This window comes from Lolium perenne, chromosome 7, assembly GCF_019359855.2.
Source record: "Lolium perenne isolate Kyuss_39 chromosome 7, Kyuss_2.0, whole genome shotgun sequence".
NCBI classification, from domain to species: Eukaryota; Viridiplantae; Streptophyta; class Magnoliopsida; order Poales; family Poaceae; genus Lolium; species Lolium perenne.
In genome coordinates, this window is record NC_067250.2 from 233941400 (window position 1) to 233959787 (window position 18388).

General features: G+C 47.3%; 2 protein-coding genes across 2 annotated transcripts; one reads left to right on the plus strand and one right to left on the minus strand.

Annotated features, from left to right (window-relative positions):
- The first annotated feature begins 1686 nt into the window (after window positions 1-1686).
- Window positions 1687-11290, plus strand: LOC127313962 (uncharacterized). The gene is made up of 7 exons (XM_051344434.2): window positions 1687-1803; window positions 4950-4992; window positions 5087-5416; window positions 5525-6049; window positions 6161-6298; window positions 6389-6550; window positions 10925-11290. The coding sequence occupies exons 1-7, from the start codon at window positions 1687-1689 to the stop codon at window positions 11065-11067; spliced, it is 1458 nt and encodes a 485-aa protein (XP_051200394.2). The 3' UTR covers window positions 11068-11290.
- Window positions 11291-12519: 1229 nt separating this feature from the next.
- On the minus strand, window positions 12520-12903 carry LOC127315494 (ethylene-responsive transcription factor ERF110-like). Its single transcript, XM_051345980.1, has one exon. The coding sequence runs from the start codon at window positions 12901-12903 to the stop codon at window positions 12520-12522; it is 384 nt and encodes a 127-aa protein (XP_051201940.1).
- Between the last annotated feature and the right edge of the window lie 5485 nt (window positions 12904-18388).

Below are 18388 nucleotides of genomic sequence, written 5' to 3' on the forward strand. Positions count from 1 at the left end.
TGGTAGTTGCATACGATATATTTAGTGTTAAATTCGATCAGTGCTTCGGCATTTCTTCTTTAAAACTTGTGGATGTGTGGACTGATTAAAGTACAGGGAAAGGTTTTAGCAGCGCCGAGGTGTCTTTATTGTACTTTCCAGTTTGACATGTGTGCAGTTTGTTGGGTGATAGCCTGAATATCTTTGTGCTCGGAAGTGCTGAGCTCGGGCAGTCATCGAATTTACGAGCATGATACAGACACGTTGATGCACGGTGATCGCCGGCCACAATACGTTGTCGCAGGCCATGGGGATATTTTTTCAGCGCGAGAAAACGAGAAGAAGGCTTGTTGTTTGACATCGAATGTTGTCCACCGAGAATATGCATATGGTCGAGTAAGGGCTGACGTACTACCATATGTATGTTCAGAAACAGTACTACCACACGGAATCAAGAACTCAAATCATTTGGAACCGATTGAGGAATGGATCTAAACATAGTTGTTCATTCAATTTAATATGACATCGTAGCAACGCACGGGCTTTGTGCTAGTTTTTAATAAAAAGAGACCACACCTTTGTGTTTTTTTCCATCTATGTGCTTCCCTTTTCCTTTTCGTGGCAAACAGCCAAAAGGAGCAACAAAATTGCTGATTGAGATTCAGCGTATCTTCAACGGGGCGACGAGCGACCATTTGTGTCTGCTCGTGCTGAAAATGCGTCTGGTATCCTCTCTAACGGTGCGACGCAAAGTGATCGGGCCATCCGCAACGACAACATGGTCCAAAATTGCGTCAGGTTTGCGTCTCTGCGGACGCTATGCCGGACGCAGCGGTCGTCCACCCGGTCCTCGCACGGGCCCACCTAGCAGGGGCACAGCTGCTTCGTCTTCCCGACGTAACTTACGGGCGGCGCGCTACAGCTTTTCAGGGCCACGTTAATGGCGCGCCTCGGCTTCCGCGAGCGTGCGCTGCTGGGTGGCGTCGCAGTGGCAGAACACTGAAGGCGAGATGACATCTGAGCATTTTAAAGAAACGCTGCCGACGCCCATTTCCCCGACCACACTATTGACACAGCCCACCCTATCCACCCGACCGATGCCATGGGGAACAAATGCTGGCCGTTCCGCAAGACCAAGAACGACCACAAGGCTAGCGGCTCGCGGTCCGGCAAGAAGGCACGGGTCCGGCAAGAGGACGAGCAGGCGGAGCCTCGTCCTCGTCCTCGTCGTTGTTCTCCTCTTCTTCCGCGGCAATCTCGCGGTCGAAGTAGTCGACGTCGCCGAGGTAGCCAGTGCAGCGGCGCGTGTCGAACTCCCATGTCCCGATCGAGATCCAGTTGTAGGAGTTGAGCGCGTACGCCGGATCTTCTTGGAGATCGACCGGCAAGATCGCTCGGCGGCGGCGCACCTCGTCCCGACGCTCTCGGCCCTCACGTAGCACCGGGGGGGAGGGCTTGCACGCGCCTGGAGTTGAGGTACCAGCCTCCTCCAGACAGGTTTGCATCCGGCCATGGTATCGGCCTGTTTTCCTCCAAAAGGTGGCGCGCCAGCTCGATGCGGACATACCGCCCGACCCGTACCTTCTTGCTGGACCGCGAGCCGCTAGTCTCGTGCTCGTTCTTGGTCTTGCGGAACGGCCAGCATTTCTTCCCCATGGAGTCGGTCGGGTGGATAGGGTGGGCTGTGTCAATGGTGTGTTCGGGGAAATGGGCGCCGACAGCGTTCCTTTAAAAGGCTTGGACGCCATCTCGCCTTCAATGTTTTGCCACTGCGATGCCGCACAACAGCGCACACTCGCGGAAGCTGAGGCGCATGAAAGGATCGTATGCCGCACCTAGAGGGGGGGGTGAATAGGTGCTAACCAATTTTTAGTTCTTTTTCAATTTAGGCTTGACACAAAGGTAAATTCTCTAGATATGCAACTAAGTGAATTTACCTATATGACAAGGTTATCAACTAAGCAAGATATAGCTACGCAATATATAGGAGATAGAGTGGGATAGAGGTAAACGAGAGTGGAGCACGCGATGACACGGAGATGATTCCCGTAGTTCCCTTCCTTCGCAAGAAGGTACGTCTACGTTTGGAGGAGTGTGGTTGCTACGCAAGCCAAACCAACAGCCACGAAGGCTTCACTCAGATCTCCTGTGAGCAACGCCACGAAGGCCTAGTCCACTTCCACTAAGGGATTTCCTCGAGGCGGAAACCGGGCCTTTACAAGGTTCTTGGGGCACACATCCACAACCGAATTAGAGGCTCCCAAATCTGTAACAATACAACAATCAACAACAACACATCAACACAAATCAACTAGGGAACCAAATAGGAACACTAGCAAGGGGGCCCTCAACAAAATGAGGGGGAAATGCAAATTTCTTCGGTGAAGATGTAGATCGGGGTCTTCTCCTTCGATTCTCCAAAGCACAAGGGATTTGGGTGGTTGAGGGAGGAGATCCGATGAATTTGGTGTTCTTGGTGGCTCAACAATGGTGTCTTGCTTTTTGGGGAAGAAGTGAGCAGCCAAGCCATTTGGAGAAGAAGACTATAAGTAGTCGGTGGAGACGATCCGGCGATCCAGCCGTTGGAGAGGGGTGGCCGGTAGTACCGGCCAGGTTGGGCCGGTACTACCGCTCCTAGGCGAGCGGCGCGGCCAACGGGAGCGAGCCACGTGGCCGAGAGGGGCCTGGAGCGCGCGGGCCGGGAGGGGAGGCCGGAGCCTCCGGCCGGGGTACCGGCCAAGGTACCGCCGGGGCTCCAACCCCCCCTGGACATGTACTGAGCCTCTCGGGCCATCACCGGTACCACGGGCGGTACCTAGCCCGGATGCTCCGGCCGCTGCGTGGCCGGTGGTACCGCCCGCACCACCGCCGGCGACCTCCCCTCCTCACCTTTCTTCTTCTTCTCTTTTCTTTCTTCATTTCTTCTCTTTTCTTCTTTGCTCTTCTATTCTTTCTTCAACAAAAGATTCTCAAAAGGATAGCATAGCATATCTTCAAAATCTCTTCAACTTTTGGGCATACCGATCAACGCTACACCATACAAATCTTATATATCAAAATGATCATATAAAATTATTGTCATCAACACCAAAACCACAAATAAAAGATATATGTCCTTTCAGCGCGCCATTAACGCGACCCTGAAAAGCTGCAGCGCGCCGCCCATAAGTTTTGCCGGGGAAGACGAAGCAGTTGTGCCCCTACCAGGCGGGCACATGCGAGGCCCGGGTGGGGCGTTGCATCCGCGTAACGTCCGCAGAGATGCAAACCTCATGCAATTTTGGGCCATGTTTGCGTCGCTGCGGACAACCCCAGTCACTTTGTGTCGCATCGCTGGAGGGGTACCAGACGCATTTACAGCACGAGCGGACGCAAACGGTCGCTCAGCGTTGCTCGTCGGAGATGCCTGAATCTCAATCAGCGATTTTGTTGCTCTCTTTGGCTCTTTGCCACGAAAAAGGAAGCACATAGATAGAAAAAACATAAAGGTGCCTTCTCTTTTTATTAAAAAAAACATGTTAACGATGAGGAAGGACCCAGTCGGGGAAAAAATAGCTCAAGGACAAATCTTCAAATTGGTACAGGGTCCACCATGGCACCATTAGGGACGTTTTGGACTAATATGATTCAGATTTACAAGTTCTTGCACTCAGATTTCCCATTTTACAACTTATTGTACTAATTTGCACATGAGGTGCAAGTTGTTATACCTGGGATGTAATTAGCTCCTTTTTTTTCATGGATTTAGATTGCCGGCTACTTTTTGGGCCGACCATGTAACAATGGGTCTCTCGAAAAGTGTCTTTGGCTCATGGGCACCTCCTGCTGTTTAAATAAATTCAAAAATCATACATATTTATTTCAAAAAAATCTGAACATAAATCTAGACATAATAAATGACGTAAACTACAAGCGTGTAAAATTTTAATATAAAATTCTTCATATTGTAGACTACACAAAAAAGACAAAATTTGTTGAAATTTGGAGATTTGAAATATGTACACCCAGATCCACCCGTTTGTTATTTTTGTGTAGCCCAGAAATTTTTGTATTTGAAATTGAAATTTTGCACGTTTATGGGACAATTTATTGGCTACACCATGATTTTTTCTCTAATTTTTTTGAAACACGTAAATATGATTTTTATTTTTTTCTAAAATAGCGGGAGCACTGGTGCCCACGAGTACCAAATCTCTGCTAGGTCTCTTTCTTTTTTTCTTTTTGTACTTTTATGTTTCAATCATCTAAATTATTTGGAGGTTCACAATTCAACAAACTGCCACGAATATTATGAGCCCGATAGTCCCACCTCGCTCAGTTCGAACGAAAAAGCTACATGTCACGAATATTCTGAGTCCGATAGTCCCGCCTCCGTCCATTGCAACGAATTCATCAATTTTCCTGTAATTGATAAGCCACCTCGCCAAGATCTGGTTAGGAAGAAACAAACCTCCAATTGACAATGGGAGATAAGTGGGTGCGAAGGACAAGGAGAGGTGAAAGAAAAAAAAAAAGAGAAAGGAAATGAGCGATTCGAATTTGCCCTGAAATTGTGCGGATTGAGGCATTGTTTAAGGCGACCAAGCAAGGCCAGGGGTAACACATCAGGAGAAGGCCGGCGGGCAGGATATACTGGGCATCACGCCGAGCTTCGGCCGGGACGACGGAGCTCCACCGCATTGGTGAGGAACTAGAAGTCGGCGAGAGTGTGTGGGGGAGGTAGCGCTCCGCTAGGAATTAGCGGCCGAGAGAGTTGACCTGCGACAGAGGGTGGCGAGGAAACAGGGGTTCTCGTAGGTGAGTTAGGTGCTGGCTGCTGGACGCTGGTCCCTTTGGCCAGGCTGGGGCCGACCGGAGTGTTCTCTGAATTTATAAAAGAATTAACATGTGAAAACTTTCCTACCTTTTTGATGAGATTTTTGAATAATGGGGGCAAATTATTTTTACATCTTTCTATGCTCCTAAATTAGGATTGTTGTAAGCAGCGCTCTCTATCCATTCTCTTCTACGCTCGTAAATTAGAATTGTGAGAGCTGAAACAATCAGATTATTTGTTGTTATATGCGCTCAGATTAATGTATTTTATTTATTGTTCCAAAATACGCAGTTTCAGAGTTATGTGATGCATGTGAGATATTTTGGATGTTCAGATTGTTTTGGTGCATAAGAGTGAAAGTTAATGGGACTCAGGAGGTGAACATGGTGGATGCTAGCAACGGCAATGATGGTAATGATGATGCCAAGAATGGTGATGGAAATAATGGTAATGGTCATGCTATGGACATGGATCCCAAAGGTAATGCTACGGAGACTACATCAAATAACAATGGAAATGTTGCTTCAAATGTTAACAATGGAGTAGATGGGATGCAAGAGCAGCTGCATCAATTGGATGCGATTAAAATTGGGTCGATGAATATTAACCTCAGTCATGCAGGTAGTCATTCACTTGAACCAATTTTGAGTCAAAATGACCAGTCTTTTATTTTATCTACTGCTGAAAGTGTGCCACTAAAAAACAATTTGTTTGATGATTGCCATGCAGATATTCTACCCAGATCTGGCTTGGGATTGCCCATGTCCAGGCCTAGGGATCCGTGCCGGTCGGCTGGCAACGTGCAGCTGAGCACTGCGCCTGCAGGGGACAAGCAGCGGGCTCGGGACCCGAGCAGCCACTTGCGTGCCCAGCTCACACCAGGAGGAGCAGCTAGCCTGTCCAGGGATGCCACTTGTGCGTCGGTACTGCCTGAAGTTGCTGGAGGAGCAGCAGGCCTCTCCATGCCCGACACGCGTGCGGCGGGACAGTCAAAAGCTGCCCAGGCTGCGGGCCAGTTTGGCGAGCTGGCTCACTGCGCGCAGCAGGTGCAGCAGCAGACTGCATGCCCTGCACAGTGCGTCCTGGGATCTTCTGTGCACGAGGTGGCCGCGGGGGTAACAAGTGGTGCTGAGTCTGGGTTGCAGAAAATCGGCGGAGACAGAGAATCTGAGATGCTAGCAGATCTGCCAATGACTGGGATGCAGAATTTGGTTTCTCTGGGATCTTCTGTGCACCAGAAGGGTGCAGCAACTGGTAGGGGTTGTGTTATACATAATTTTAATGATACTTGGAAGGGTAATGTGGTATTTGATACAGGTTTTACCCCTCAGTTTGTATCTAATGGGCAAGATACATATGTTACAGGTACTACCAGTACATCCGTCATGGTTGACTCGTTGGACCAATCAAAGGATGGAACTAGGACAAGGGTGACACATGTGGAGATGGATACAATTGGTTTAAGTCAAACAGTGAGTACTGACTCACTCAACAAAGCCAATGGTATTTCTTCTGCTCCTTTAGTGATTCCCATATCCAGTAAAGTACCAACAATATCTTTATCCTTACTAGATAGTTCGTTTGTTTCACCAGTTCAACCCACTCTGGAGGAGGTCATTGCTTTTGGAGGGATACCCAAATCGTCTGTTCAAGTGAGATCTAGCTCTAGATTGGAAAACATGCCAAATGTGGACATGCCTCAGATGGAGAAGGCTAAGATGGCGACACAGTTGCGCCAGACTCCTGCCAGTTCAGGTAAATTGGTTATACCTAAACTTTCGATAGTTAATATCCCAAATGATGAAATTAGTCTGAGAGCGGAACGGTTAGGAATATCATTAGGGTGTTCGGAGAGGGAAGTGGAAAAATCGATTAAAGGAATTAAATTACTGGAGGAAAATCGGATACTTACGTTATTACATAATAATTCTCATGATAAAGTACACGAAGAGGAAGACTTGTCATCTCTTGTGATGTCAAAAGTCTCTACCTTATGTGAGGACTTAGTGGATGAAGATGATATCCCATTGGGGGTTGATGATGACATTGAGCCTCCAAGGCCAATTGGGAGGGAAAGAAAAACTAGACAGAAAAAAATTTATGATACTAACAATATTCGAAGGAGTTCTAGGAAACGCATTAAGAAACAATTCTCCTAATGCAGAATATAAAAGGAATAAATTGGAATCCGGGGGGTTTTGGTGATACAGCAAAGCACCTGTTTGTTAAAGAGGCAATTAGGGAACATAAGTTAGACTTCATAGCCTTATTGGAGACTGGAAGATCTAACTTCACTGTCCCCTTCTTAAATCAACTTGCAGCGGGGTATAATTTTGCTTGGTTTTGTTTACCACCACATGGGCGTTCTGGAGGTATTCTAGTGGGAATTAATTCGGATACACTTCAGGTGTTGAAGGTGACCACTGGTGACTATTGTGTCAAACTCCATATTAAATGCAAGAGAGATGGTTTCGAATGGGTTCTGGTGCCGGTCTATGGGGCTGCCCAAGATGCGCACAAGGCTGAATTCTTGGCGGAATTAGTGAGAACGTGTGAATCTGAATCACTTCCTATGCTGATAGGTGGAGATTTTAATATCATACGGAAAAGAGAAGAAAAGAATAATGACAATTTTAAGGCAAGGTGGCCTTTTGTCTTTAATGCAATTATTGAACACTTGAACCTACGTGAAATTGCACTCACTGGAAGACAATTTACGTGGGCTAGTCGGCGTGATGTACCTACCTATGAGAAGTTAGATAGAGTGTTGGCATCTATTGATTGGGAGCAGAAATTCCCTCTAGTTACAGTTCGTGCCTTATCTAGATCCGACTCCGATCATACTCCGATACTCATTGATTCAGGTGTGAAAGCACATCTGGGCAATAAGTCAAAATTCTCTTTTGAACTCTTTTGGTTGCGTCAAGAAGGTTTTTTTGATTTGATAGTAAAGGAGTGGAAGTCGGTTTTAATAGGGCCGGATCCTATGGAGAATTGGTTAAATAAACTTAGACACATAAGAAGATTTCTAAAGGGATGGGCAAAGAATCAAAGTGGAAGGTATAAAAAAGAAAAGGAGAGATTATTAATTATGATTGATCATTTAGATTTAAAAGCGGAATCGGTTCCTTTGAGTTTGAATGAAAGAGAGGAACTTAAAAAAGCAAATGAAAGCTTAAGCAAATTAAGGAGAGAAGAAGAGTCTAAATGGGCTCAAAGAGCAAAAGTGAAACACGTTCAGGAAGGGGGCAATAACACAAAATACTTTCACTTAATAGCAAATGGCAAACACCGCAAAAAGAAAATTTTCCAATTAGAACAAGACGAGGGAACTATTGTTGGGGAACATAATTTGAAGGTTTATATCACCGAATTTTATAAGAAATTATTTGGGACACCGGCACCTAGTCATATTTCTTTAGTGGAGAATGAAATTCATGATATACCGCAAATTTCACAAGCGGAAAATGAGATTCTAACAGCTCCTTTTACTGAAGAGGAGGTGTTTGAGGCAATCTCACAGATGGAACTCAATAAAGCTCCTGGCCCGGATGGTTTTCCGGCTGAGTTCTATCAAAAATTTTGGGAAGTAATAAAAGACGACTTGATGGCGTTATTCTTTCAATTTAGTAAGGGGGAATTGCCCCTTTACAAGCTGAATTTTGGCGTAATCACATTACTTCCTAAGAAAGAGGATGCGGTACAGATACAACAATATAGACCTATTTGCCTCCTAAATGTATGTTTTAAAATTTTTACAAAGGCTGGCACAAATCGCATCTCAGGGATTGCCCCAAGAGTGATAAAACCAACCCAATCAGCATTTATGCCGGGGAGGAATATTCTGGAAGGAGTGGTAATCCTTCATGAAACAATACATGAGTTACATACCAAAAAGATGGATGGGGTACTGTTTAAAATTGATTTTGAAAAAGCCTATGATAAAGTGAAATGGCCTTTTTTGCAACAGACCTTGAGGATGAAGGGTTTTGCTCCTGAATGGGGCCAAATAGTTCAACAATTTGTTCAAGGTGGAAGTGTAGGTGTTAAAGTTAATGATGACGTTGGTCATTATTTCCAAACAAAGAAAGGATTACGGCAAGGAGACCCTTTGTCTCCATTACTTTTTAATATTGTAGTAGATATGCTAGCTATCTTAATTCAGAGAGCAAAAGAGGATAGTCAAGTGGGAGGGCTGGTCCCCCATCTTGTTGAGGGTGGTCTCTCCATATTACAATATGCCGATGATACAATTCTTTTTTTGGAGCACGACCTCCAGAAAGCGATTAATATGAAATTAATATTATGCCTATTTGAGGAGTTATCAGGACTTAAGATTAATTTCCATAAGAGCGAGATTTTTTGTTTTGGAAAAGCCAAGGAGGAAGAGGATCAGTACAGACAGATCTTTGGATGTGATGCTGGCTCACTCCCCTTTAAGGCCCCGTTCGGAGCGAAAGATTCTAAAACAGGGGAATGCAGAGAACCACGGGAATGGAAAAGGTGTCCGGTGAGAAAACGGAGGATCACAAAAACGCAGGAAGTTTTGTAAAAGAGAGCGTTCAGAACAAAGGAGAGTTGATCACAGGAATCCAAAAGAACACGGACCCACAAAAGCCATGGCCTATTTGTCAGTATACTGTAATCAGTAATTAATGGCTGCCGAGCTTGCTTTTCTCGCGAGGCACGCCGCGCTCCATCCGTAGGAAAGTTTCCATGAGGTCTGGGTGGATTTTTGTTTTCCCGTGAAAAGTACAGGTAACAGGAACTTTCCAAAGGAATCCGATGGGTACAATCCTGCATCCCGAACGCTGCTCTCGTTAGTTTTCCTCCGGCTTCTATTCCTGTACTTTTTCCTTTGAAATTCCTCCAAACCGAACGGAGCCTAAATACTTGGGTATTCCCATTCATTACAGAAAACTAAGAAATTCTGATTGGTATCCAGTAGAGACCCGATTTGAAAGCAAGTTGGGATGTTGGAAAGGGAAATTACTATCCTATGGTGATAGGTTAGTCCTTATCAATTCAGTGTTATCTAGTTTACCTATGTTTATGTTGTCCTTCCTACAAATACCCGTTGGGGTAAGGAAACGTCTGGACTTCTATAGATCTAGGTTCTTCTGGCAGTCGGAGGAAAATAAAAGAAAATATAGACTTACTAAATGGAATATTGTGTGCCGACCCAAGGATCAAGGTGGGCTCGGTATTGAGGTTCTTGATATTAAAAATAAATGCCTACTGAGTAAATGGCTCTTTAAACTACTTAATGAAGAAGGGGTATGGCAAGAAATAATACAAAATAAATACCTAAGACACAATACGTTATCTGGTGTACAGGCTAAACCTACTGATTCTCCCTTTTGGAAGGGGTTGATGGAGGTTAAGGGGGAGTTCTTCTCTAGGGGTTTTTTCAAAGTGGGTAATGGATGCAATACCCGCTTCTGGGAAGATATATGGTTAGGAAAAACTCCTTTAGCACACCAGTATCCAACACTATATAATATAGTTCATCACAAAAATGTAACAGTTGCCCATGTACTAGCTCAAACCCCACTCAATATTACTTTTCGTAGAGTGTTGAGTGGTAATAAGTGGTCTTCATGGGTTAACTTGTGTCGTAAATTGATAAGGATAAATTTGAATGAAGATAATGATCGTTTTGTCTGGGATTTGACATCCACAGGACTCTTCACGGTTAAGTCTATGTATGAAGATCTTATGAATGATCATACTCCTTTTTTACGAAAATACCTCTGGAAGGTTAAGGTTCCTCTTAAGATAAAGATTTTTATGTGGTTCTTGAGTAATAAGGTTTTATTAACCAAAGATAATTTAGCCAAACGACACTGGAATGGGTGTACGAAATGTGTCTTTTGCGGTGAACAGGAGACTATTCAACATCTTTTTGTGGAGTGTCCTTTAGCTAAACTGCTTTGGCGTACAGTTAATTTCACTTATGATCTTCCGCCTCCATCAAATATTACTAATTTGTTTGGTAATTGGTTGAATGGAGTAGATAGACAATCTAAGGCTTTTATCCGTATTGGGGTTTCCGCTTTATGTTGGTCTATATGGAGGGTCAGAAATGATATTATCTTTAACAAGAAAAATTCTTTTCACTTTTTGCAGGTTACTCATATGGTGGCACATTGGGTCCAGCTTTGGTCTCTCCTTTCGCCGGAGGGACAGCGGGATGCTATGGCTACTGGGTGCACACGGCTCCTGATGGTTGCTCAGGATATCTTGTGCCAGGCTGGTTGGCGGCATACTAGGAGGCTTGGTTCTTGAGTTCTCTTTTTATGTCTTTTTTAGTAATGATTGATAGTTGTATCAATCATTGATGATACTTGAGATGTAATCTATACTTCTGTCGAACTTATTTTTAATAAATGGCCGTGTGCATCATCATGATGCAGAAGCCGGGGTATACCCCCATTTCGAAAAAAAAAAGAGTAAAATGATTGTCTAAATTTGTAACAATATTGATTTGAAGAGCATGGAGATCGGTTGGACTCAGACGTGGCTGAGTTCATCCACCTGTTTTACCCAGCGACGATGGTAGCCGGCCTCTCGCGCCAAATATGCATGTCACTGTTACGCATTTAAAATCAATGTCATATGATTTTCAATATTACACGGTACAAAAGACATGTTGATCAACAATTCTGTTCTATTTGGATTTAACTTGCATAGATTTGAAAAGCACATTTTATTTAATATTGTGTCGTAGCAACACACGAGGTTTGGTTGAAGTGTGCGGTATACAAATCAATGTAGCGACGGCTTCTCAACAACATCTTCTTAGGACGTTCTAGACACACGAGGTTTTTTTCTCTGGCCGACTCGATCGATTCTTGTTTGAGTTCAAGTAGAATTCTGTCCCGAACGTCCGTGCTCTCCCGTAAAATTCCTAATCCTCCCGACAAATCCAATCCTACAGACCAACGCTGACCCGAAAATTTCCGGCGCATGTCAGCACCATCGGCAACCTCGAGAATCGGAGGCCAGGCCACGACTGGCCGCCATTGTGGTCGGGATTCGGTCCAGATTAAGGATTTGGGGTTGGACGAAGATTTTGGGATAGGCTCACTGGGATTATCGCCGTGGTGGCCGACCTCCCTGCTTCGTTCAGGCTCAATCTCCTACCCGGTGGCGCCCGTGCGGGCGCTAAATCGCGGCGCGCTATACCGGCGATTGGGCGCACTGTATACCACTGGCGCGCGGCATAGCGAATTTGCCTCCGGTAGAGGCTCTATTTTGCAGCGCACGTTGGTGTGCGAAAAACGCACCTCCGGCAGAGGCTCTATTTTGCAGCGCGTGCGTCACAAACTGCTAATCCGACCGTTTTTTTTTTTGAAAATTCATCAAAGAAACTATGAAAATATGATCGAAAATACGAATATATTTTAAAAGTGCAACGATACAATGCGACATTTAAACGAAAATACTAAAATAAACTACTCCTCCGACTGGTCGTCGGACTCCCAGTCGAAGTCGGAGCTGCTCAGTGTCGTGTCCGACACCGGCGTTGACGTCGTCGTCCACTGGAAGTCGGAGGAGGAGGAGGAGAGGACGATGGTCGATGGCCCTGCGCCGTTCTTCTTTTCCTCCTTCCTCCTCGCCGCCGCCTCGGCCCTCGCCTTCTTCCTCGCCGCGGACTCGGCGCGGCGCTTCTCGCGGCTCGCCTTTTTCTTCGCTTTAATCGCCGTCTTCTCCTCCTCCTTCTACGCGTAGAAGGCCTCCATGGCGGCGACGTCCTCGGGGAAGCGGCGCGCCCATTCGAGGCGAAGCGCCTCGTCGCGCTCGGCGATGAGGAGGCGCTGCTCCAGCTCCCGATGTCGGCGCCGATGTTCGCGCGTGATCATCGGCGGCGGCGGCGCCAGCATCTCCGCTTGCTCCCGCGTGAAGACGTCGTGGAAGTTCATCGTCCACTGGGAGCGGCCGAGCCGCCAGGCGACGGCGTCGTACGCCCGCGCCGCCTCGTGCGCGGTGTCGAACGTGCCGAGGCGGATCCACTCCTCGCCGGAGCGGATTTCCGCGTCGAACCGGCCACTCGGCCGCGCCCGGACACCGTGGCAGCCGGAGGAGGGGCGGCGGCGCGGAGGCATCTCGCGGAGGCGGCGCGGTCGGAGGCGGAGCGGCCGGAGGTGGAGCTGCGCGGGAGGGAGAGAGGCGAGGAGGGAGACAGACGCGTGGAGGAAGTGGCAGTTGGACGCGTTCGCGCGTGGCGTGTTTATAGCGTGCGCGGCAGCGCACGCGGCAAGTTTCCCGCGCGGGATAGCGCAAAAGCGCGCGGGCGGCAAAATTTTTAGCGCTCGCGCCTTTTTCCCCGCCTCCGCTGGAGCAGCGCGGCAGCGCCCGCGCGCGGCAAACCGGCGGTTTTTTGCCGCGCGGGGCTTTTAGCGCGTTTGTTGGAGATGCTCTAAGTCGCTATTGCGGCCCTCTGCTTCTAGCTCCGTCCCACGTAGATGTGATGCAATCCTATTCCTATGGAGTTGAGGATAACATTCACCGCAGGGATTAAGGAGTTCACCGTATTTTGGGGAGAAATTTGAGCTTATTTCCTCCATGGAGATGATGACTCGTGAGATTGGAAAGAAATTTTCGGCAACGGGGAAGACGTCTTCAGAGAACGCGGAAGAAGACGAGGTAAAAACTGACACCATTAAAGTGCTGGTTTGTGACCACACAATATCTATATTCTTTCTTTTTTACGTTTTCAGACCACACGTTGGAGTAGCCAGCCAAGATGGCCGGCTGAGTTTGTGCTCGGGTGGTGTTATTTAGGTTATTCAACGGGTCGACGCAAAACGAATGCTAAAAGTATTCACTCGCTTTTGTTTGTGTTGGTTTGCGGACACTAAATTGGTTGTACAGGGTCTCCGAGTCCATTTGCGTGGGAAATACCTAGCAGGTCAGGACTGAGGCGGCAGCAGCGACCATGTCCCACCTGCAGGGGGAGCTCGCGGAGGCCAGGGCAGAACTCGTGGGGGCGAGGGTGGTGATGGCGTCGACCAGAAACGATCTGGAGGTGGTGGACCTGGCCACCATCATCCACGCCTTCGACGATGAGGAGGACGATGACATGGGATTCCTCCCCAACAATGAGGATGTGAGCGACGAGCAGCGGGTGCTGCTCGCGTCGTTTGAGAGCCTCTTGAGGCGGTCATCGTCAGGCCCTGGTGGCGGAGGCACAAGCTTGCGGCGATGCGCTCCGACCTGGCGGAGGTCGCGTGGATGGTCCGGGACCACATTGGCGCGTGGAGGTCTGCAAGCTCGACGAGGCAATGATCCCTCTACCATGCCGACCTGGTGGCAATCGTGGAGGAGGTGGCTCGCGCGGAGGCGGTGGAGGAGCAGGCGTGTGTGGCGGCGGAGGAGGAGGATCGACCGCGAGCTAGAGGAGGACATCATGGCGAGGGACGAGGCGATTGCGGCAGCAACGAGGCGATTGCAGCAACAAGTTTTGATTTTCTCCCGGTGCAACGCACGGGCACTTTTGCTAGTACATAAAAAAAAATCACGACTCTACGGGTAACACGTAACAGATAACACTGATTTAGCTAACACGCTAGTTTAATCACCAAATGGCATGTGGATCCCGTTGTCAAGCTGGAATGGCACATATGTAACAAACATAGGTGATAGATGTTGCACATTTACAAAATCTGGTTTTTTTTTGTAAAATTGCCAATCAGCGCCTTCTTTGTGGCCCCACTGTGTATCAATCATCTTCGCTCTCCCTGGACCATCATGTTGATGCCGCTGCCTACCTTCTCGCCGCCGCAGCTCTGGCTTCAGACAAAACGCGTCGCTCCTATCGCGGACCCGCGCCACCTTCCGCACCTCCCCCATTTCCGGATAATAGTGCTGATGTGACAAGGGATTAACTTGTCAATGCCTACGGGTTGTAGACTAGGGTTTAGTTAGAAGTAGAGGGCAAGTAGATCTCGAAGGTTTCAGCCGAAAAGTACTCGACGATATGAAAACTAGGGTTTGTGAGACAATGATTCGATGCTTTCTTTATCCCTCGACTCCCCCTTTTATAGGAGGTGGAGCCGAGGGATTCGTATTGTACAAGTTACAGAGTCCGGGAGGGTTTCCAACTCATCCCACAAGATTACAAATATTATCTCCTAATACAACTCTAACTTTCCTTAATAGTAATTTGGGCTTCCGATTCTTCTTATTTCTCGAGTCGTGGGCCTTCAGTAAACCCCGGGTACTATCTTCGGCAGGCCCATTGGGGATGCCTATGTTAGTAGCCCCCGAGATTTTGCTTGAATCGTGGAGTCAGGGAAAATCTCCACAGTTATATTTATTCGATAGCTTTGAACTTGTCCATATTTCTTTACATATGAATTTCTATATTGCACAGGGATAATGGTAGTTGGGGCTAATTCATCTGACGGATCAGGTACTAGTTAACTGCTCTAGTGGCAATCCGCAAAAACCTACTTCAAGATCACGTCCCTGGACATGATCTCGGGATACTGGTGTAAACTTCGACAGGTGCCGCTTAAGGTCTTACCATTCTGTCGAGTCCCAGTCATATTTATCGGGTACCTAACGCGTCTGTTAGGATTTTTCTTCGTATCTGTTGATACGGATAAAAGTAGCAAACCGACGTCAGAGACGGCGCCACGCCACACAGAACGGATCTGGGGTCTTATCTTCGCAAAGTTTTGCGGCATTCAGGAATTGCTCGCAACTTTGGCGTTCTGAGAATATATTGTCGAGTGCTTATTCGGCTGTTGGAATAGCACATTTTATTGAGTCAACGGATGACTTATATTGCTCTCCCGATGGGAGTATATGCAGAGTTATTTATAACTCGAAATATACTCTCTTGTTTTTCTTTCCCCTTTTTTATAATTTCATCGGGTACGCGAACAGCATTCCCGATGGGAGTAGCCCCCGAGGCTACAGCCAAGGACTTGTGCTTGGGTGTAGGCTCCACGCCTTATGTCACTATATTTTCTATCTCACTCGAAACTTTCAAATCTTTCGGGTGCGCGAACAGCGCTCCCGATGGGAGTAGCCCCCGAGGCTATGAGCAAATATTTGTATTTGATCATAGTAGGCTCACACCATTTCTATTTTGTCTTTTCTCGAATTTTTTCATTTTTCCAAAGTAGCCCCTTTTTGATCAAAGGCTCTCCAATATTTTTTGTTGTCGCCTTTTTTATGAAACTGTTGAGTCGAAATTTTCTCTTGCTAAGGTGACATCATTGCTGACGATAGCCACGACCGTTGTTCCTGAAAATCGCGAGAAGTTCTCTCTCGCTGCCTTGCGAGCCCAAGTTACGCATCGTATTGACACGTCGTGCAAGTGGGGGACACACGTCCTCCGCTTTTCCTGGCGCACACACTGTAACGCCTGTAGGGCAAAATTACTTTTTTACCCTTGCTCCACGTGTATACCATCTGCCTCACACTTTTTTCATCTAACGGTGCGCCGATTCGCCGCACCTCTATTTAAGGGCTTCATCTTCTTCCTTCCACACTTTCGCTTGCGCCGTTCTTCTGCTCTCCTCTGCAAAAATCTCCTCTCGCGCCCCATCGCTCCCTGAGCTCAACTACTCTCACGCTGTACTCCTGCGCCATTGTTGATGCCACCGCGCAGATTGATCAGGCACAGCACTCCGGAATCGAAGATGGCTTCCGCAGATCTGGGGAGCGCTGAGTGGGAGAGATCCAAAATCTCTGCCCAAGACATTAACTTGCTGAAGAAACTGGGGATCAGCAAGAAGCCAAAGGCGCCGTGCTTCCCCAGCGAAGAGAGCTACCCAACCCCTCCAATGGAGTATCGGGTTAGTTTTGTTGATCATCTCATCCGCGGCCTCTCTGGCCCCATTCACAATTTTCTTCGTGGGTTGCTTTTCGTTTACGGATTGCAACTTCATCACCTCACACCCAACTCTATCCTCCATATTTCCATCTTCATCACTCTTTGCGAATCCTTCCTCAGCGTCCAGCCTAACTGGGCGTTATGGAAACGCATCTTTTTGTGTCGCCGTAATGGCTCTGCCAATGTCGCCTATAACATAGGCGGTGTTTGTATCTGCGTTCGCCCTGATGTCGAGTACTTCGATGTCAAATTACCTGACTCAGTTCAAGGGTGGCGCAAAAAAAGGCTATACATCCACGAGGAGAATCATGGGTGTGTTGAAGACAACATTCCTCCTTTTGATGGTGCCGAGAAAATCTATCGCTGCCGCTCCTGGGATGCAGAGGCTACCGACGAAGAAAAAACGGCGACGGAGGCACTGATGACTCGCATCCACGAGCTTCAAAGCACCCGCGGTAAAGAACTGTCGGGTATCCAAATCACGGCATATTTCCTTAGAATCAGAGTGCAGCCTCTGCAGGCTCGCAAAAATCCCCTCTGGAAGTATGCTGGCGACAATGATGTGGATCGGCTGTCGGTGGATTTGTCGGTCAAGGATTTAGAAAAACTTGTCCGGAAAATCTCCTCCCTCAGCAAGAAAGATGCTGTCCCCTCTTCTTGTCGCGTAAAACCATATAGCGCCACCAATGCGCTTCCCAAGGTAACCTTTGTCGATTTGCTCATTTTTGTTTGACATCCTTTGCATAACTCTTTTATTGACATCCCCCTTTGTTTTTTATAGAACCATCCAGATCTTGTCTCTCTTCCTCCCCTTCCCGAAGGTGGAGAAGTCGAAGAACGAGCCGTTGTCACTGATGACAACCAGGGTGCTCCTTGCCCTGAGAGTGAACCCGCAGGTTCTCGAAAATCTGCCGGATCCTCTGAAAAGGATGCTGACTCCGAGGCTACCACATCGGCACACTCTCCTCCTCCTGCTGTTTCTCCAAGGAACAAGAGGAAAAGGACCGACGCCGAACATTCCGGCACCTCCAAAGCCGAAGAAGCTGCTCCTTCAAATCGGAAGGCAGCTTTCGATCCATACCTTGACGCCCTCGTCAGTTCGTAAGTTACCCCTTGTTTCTTACTGTTTTGCCTCTTGAAGACTTTTGTCTATCTTGCTTCTTATACTGTCGCCATTTAACCGTAGTGGTGACGAGGAAGAAACGCCAGCTATTGATGCGACTGCTCGAACGAGTACGTCGCATACTTTAGTTGTTTCTGAAGTGCACGTTGAAGGAGAAGAATCTTTGCCTCCTCAACAAAACACCGACGCACCTACTCCTCCTGCAAGCCCCCTCGTCCCTTCACCAAAAAGGGCGAGGGTTGAATCAATCACAGAGCCTACCTTACAATTGGGTAGCTCCTCGACTCCTCTTTTGGATGATGTAAGTCCTTGAATACTTTCTGATGCTATCGATGTTTTCAATGTTTGCTTCTTTTCATTTTGTGCTATCGCACTTTTTCCCATACTGACGCTTTCTTTATCTATCTTTCTTTAACAGCCTTTGATTAAGGAATTCATCCGCTTCGGTGCCCAATTCGTCGGGTACCGCGAATATGCTAGCAAAGCTGAAGGTAATGTCTTTCTGCTTCTCTTTACCCTTGCCTTCTCACTCCTTTCTTGTCGTGATTTTGACTGGATTTGACTATTTTGGCAGAAAAACTTGCGGAGGCCAACAAACGTGCCGACACACTTGCTCAAA

Coding starts and splice junctions, on each gene's coding strand:
- LOC127313962 (XM_051344434.2), top strand. CDS start 1,687: ATGGGCGCCGACAGCGTTCCTTTAAAAGGCTTGGACGCCATCTCGCCT. Junction 5,417..5,524: donor TATTAACCTCAGTCATGCAG/GTAGTCATTCAC, acceptor ATTGCCATGCAG/ATATTCTACCCAGATCTGGC. Junction 6,050..6,160: donor CCAGAAGGGTGCAGCAACTG/GTAGGGGTTGTG, acceptor CATATGTTACAG/GTACTACCAGTACATCCGTC.
- LOC127315494 (XM_051345980.1), bottom strand. CDS start 12,903: ATGCCTCCGCGCCGCCGCCCCTCCTCCGGCTGCCACGGTGTCCGGGCG.